The following is a 3,460-nucleotide window of genomic DNA, read 5'->3' as shown; positions in this document are numbered from 1 at the left end:
AGCCCTTGCTGCCTGCTGCAGGGTTGAGGCTCTGGCTGTTCCTGGGACAAGAGGTGACCCTTACAGTGCTGAACTGTGGCCTCAGCACAGAGTTCCCCAAACCCTTCCCCTGGGGCCACGAGCAGGAGGGGCTGACAGACAGCCCTGGGGCTCTAGACTGGTGTTGTCCCCAATGGCTTGGGCGTTGTAGGGTGTTGCTGGCTGAGCCCACAGATCCAAAAAAAACCTGGCCTGAGGTCTGATGAAATGATGAGTGTCTGGAAAACCACTCCCTGCCTTGGCAAGGGTTTAGAGCAGCAAAATTAGGTTGCAGTCAGGACTGAGGGTGCTGGTGTGTCTGGGCCAGGAGCAGCCTGATCCCCCTCCATGGGTGTGAGTTGGGTGGATGGGGCAGCAGATCCCTGCGTGGAGGGAGGAAAAAGGGGAGTGGAGGAAAGAACAGCCTTCCCTCCATCCCTGGGGTGCCCTAGAAAGCTCTGTGCCCAGGAGAGATCTTCTTGGATATTCCCAAGTGCTCCCTTCTCTTCAGCCTGGAGCTTTCCCCCTGTAAGTTTTCTCATGCTTTGGCCTCAGCAAAGCAACTCCTCAATGCAGCAGCTTTTTATCTAGATCTTCTTAGGTTGGGTAGACCCAGACATCCTGCTCTGACCTCCTGCCCTCCCACCCCCAGCTCTTGCTCTCTGCATCCCTGCCCAGCTGTCCCCACCTTGATGTGGAATCCAGGTAGCAGAGGTCCTGCTGACCCCAAATCCTTGTGGGTTTGGGTCCTGGTACCCAGGCAGGGTGTTTGTGTGGAGGAACTTGATGGGCTGTGATAAAACAGGGTGGCTGGGAGGCATCTCGTGGCCTCCAAAGGTCAGAAAACACTGGTCTGCACTAGAAAAAGAGATTTCCCCAGGGTATTTACCCAACAAAACCCTTACCACCCAGAAAGGGATTTTTTTCCTGCTGTTTCCAGTGCAGGTGAGCCCGAGGAAGGGTGGCTGCTGGGATTGTGTGATGGGTTAGGGAGAGTTTTTGGATTGCTTGTCCCCATTTTCCTTTTGGATGAGTTGAAGCAGCGTTGCAGAGTTGTCAGCAAAGCTGTGCCACCTGAAAACAAGCTGGTGAGGTCCCAGTGGTCACTGGAGCTACTGGGAAGCACAGAGCTAGTGCTGCCAGGAAGGTTGGAGCTGCAAGATGGGCTTTGCTGTCAGCAGGACTTCTAAATATCCAGCTGTGGTTGTTGAGGGGCTACCTGGGGGTCCACATTCCCAGCTCAGATGCTAGTGGTGTGACCTGTCCTGCCCGTGGTGGTTGCCCAGAGTTGGGTCTTGCCAGCCAGGGCACCAGCAAAGCTCTGCTGGGCTTCCCTGTTGGCCCTCACACCCTCCTGGGTTTGGGCCATCTGAAGCAGATTTCTTTTTTCAGCCCTGGAAACGTTTTTTCTAAGCAAAGAAGGAAAATGTGGTTGGGTTTGGATGGTTTGTTTTGTTGTGAGAGGAGGAGGAGGTGGTTTGGGACAGAGGAAGCCACAGGGCAGTGGAGTTTTTTTGCCCATCTCAGTGTTTTCTGCCCACCTCTGGTGCACTCAAAGTGGCAAAGCAAATCCCTGCAGGTTGTTTGGCTCTCCCCTGGCCTTTGGCAATGCTGAGGACAAACCACCACCTGCTCCACACTTCCCAAAAACACTGCACGGGCTGGGAACGTGGATCCAATCACAGGCAAAGCTGTTTTCTGTCAACCCTCCTCTGCCTACCTTCACTCCCACAGCTCCCCGAGGGTTCTGGCATCGGTGGCCTCGGTGCCTTGGCCCAGGCTGGGGGGCAACGGGGCCTCTCTGAGCCCCAAATTTGGGCTTCCTGCCTCTTCTCGGGGAGCAGATGTAACAAAACTCTTTACAGGCACTCTAAAAAACACCCACGATGGAAAAATAGGTGTGGAGAGAATTTTATTTCCTCCCGAGTTTGAAGCTTGAAGGATTTGGGTCAGTTTTGTAAACTTTTCTCGGTACCCAGCGAGGGCTGGGACCTTTTCTGGTGGTGAAAGCAGAACTGGGAGGCTTGGGAAACATCTTAATCTGCAGCCACGGGCGTCAGCAACATGCCAAATAACACAAGACTCCTGACAACACCAGAGGAGACAATGCCAGCTAGTTGTCCTCCCTTCTGTGGCTTGTGCCAAGTCTCTGGAAGGAAATATGCCCTGGGACATGTCCCTCCTCCTCCCACCTCTTCTCTCATGAAGTATCTGCTCAGTCTGTCTGCCAAGGATCCCCCCATCATCCCCTGGAGCATCGTGCAGCTCCAGGGAGCCAGGTGAGCTCCTTTGCTCAGCTCTGGGTCTCTTTTTAACAAGGTGAGTTGAAGCCTGGTTCATTTGAAAGCTCCCTGAACGCTGATGTGGCTCCAGACGAACAGTCTTTGCTTGGTGGATGTTGGTGAAGCCCTGCAGCCTAGATCAGGTCCAGATAATTGATTGATTTGGGTCTTTTTTTCCATGGACAGAGGTTCAGTTTACCTGGAGATAATTAACTGGCCTGATCTAGAGCCTCGTGTGGGCACGGTGGGTGCTGTAAGTCATCGGGGGCTGCAGGTAGCTGTGGTCAGGGCTGGAGCTCCCCTGGTGCTACCTCTGAGCTTTGCTGAGCCACCTGCTCACAACTTGGGGTCCAGAAGGATTTCCCAAGATGGTAACTATTGAGAAGCATTGAAACCACAGGGATGAGAGGGACCCAAACCTGGCTGTGGTCCAGCACGGGTGCAGGACTGGCATCAGAAAGAGCCACCTTGGGTGTTCTACCAACATCCCCACGGAGAACGCTGTCAGATGAAGAGACCCCAGCAGCAACACAAGCCAGGATCCGACCTAAAAGGATATTTTGAGGCAAAAAGACAACTGTCAGACACAAGGGTAACTCAAGCCTTCCATGGAGACCTAACACTGCACCCCCCCCCCCAGCCGTGAGCAGCACCTCCACGGGCGGAAACAGATTTTGCTTCAAGAGATGGACTCCAGCAGGAGCTCGTCGGGTGGCGCGGGGGGGATCTCCACGCTGTTGATTCGGCCGAAGAACTTGGGAAGGGACCAGAACCTGAAGCTTGGCAGGTTCCTCCTCCTCCTCCTCCTCAGCCGGATGTCGCGGCCACCCCCCCCCCCAGCCGTGAGCAGCACCTCCACGGGCGGAAACAGATTTTGCTTCAAGAGATGGACTCCAGCAGGAGCTCGTCGGGTGGCGCGGGGGGGATCTCCACGCTGTTGATTCGGCCGAAGAACTTGGGAAGGGACCAGAACCTGAAGCTTGGCAGGTTCCTCCTCCTCCTCCTCCTCAGCCGGATGTCGCGGCCCGTTTGGGCGGCGGAGGGGCCGCGGCGGGCGAAACGGGCCCTGAGGGCGGCACAGCTGTGGCGCAGGAGCTGGTCCTGGAACTCGGAGGTCATGAAGTAGTAGAGGACGGGGTCCAGGCAGCAGCTGAGGCTGG

At 55.6% G+C, this 3,460-nt stretch overlaps 1 protein-coding gene across 1 annotated transcript in view; it reads right to left on the bottom strand.

The window, feature by feature from the left end:
- Nucleotides 1-3,179: 3,179 nt before the first annotated feature.
- The window catches only part of LOC103770658 (putative P2Y purinoceptor 10), a 1,282-nt gene continuing 1,001 nt past the window's right edge, over nucleotides 3,180-3,460 (bottom strand). Inside the window, exon 2 of the mRNA XM_008937928.1 lies at nucleotides 3,180-3,460. This exon is cut by the window's right edge and continues 29 nt beyond it. Within this exon, the coding sequence (XP_008936176.1) occupies nucleotides 3,180-3,460 (281 nt within the window).

This window comes from Merops nubicus, unplaced genomic scaffold, assembly GCF_000691845.1.
Source record: "Merops nubicus isolate BGI_N331 unplaced genomic scaffold, ASM69184v1 scaffold18983, whole genome shotgun sequence".
NCBI lineage: Eukaryota > Metazoa > Chordata > Aves > Coraciiformes > Meropidae > Merops > Merops nubicus.
Note: the sequence above shows the minus strand (reverse complement) of the source record. Positions and strands in the feature narration are given on the sequence as shown.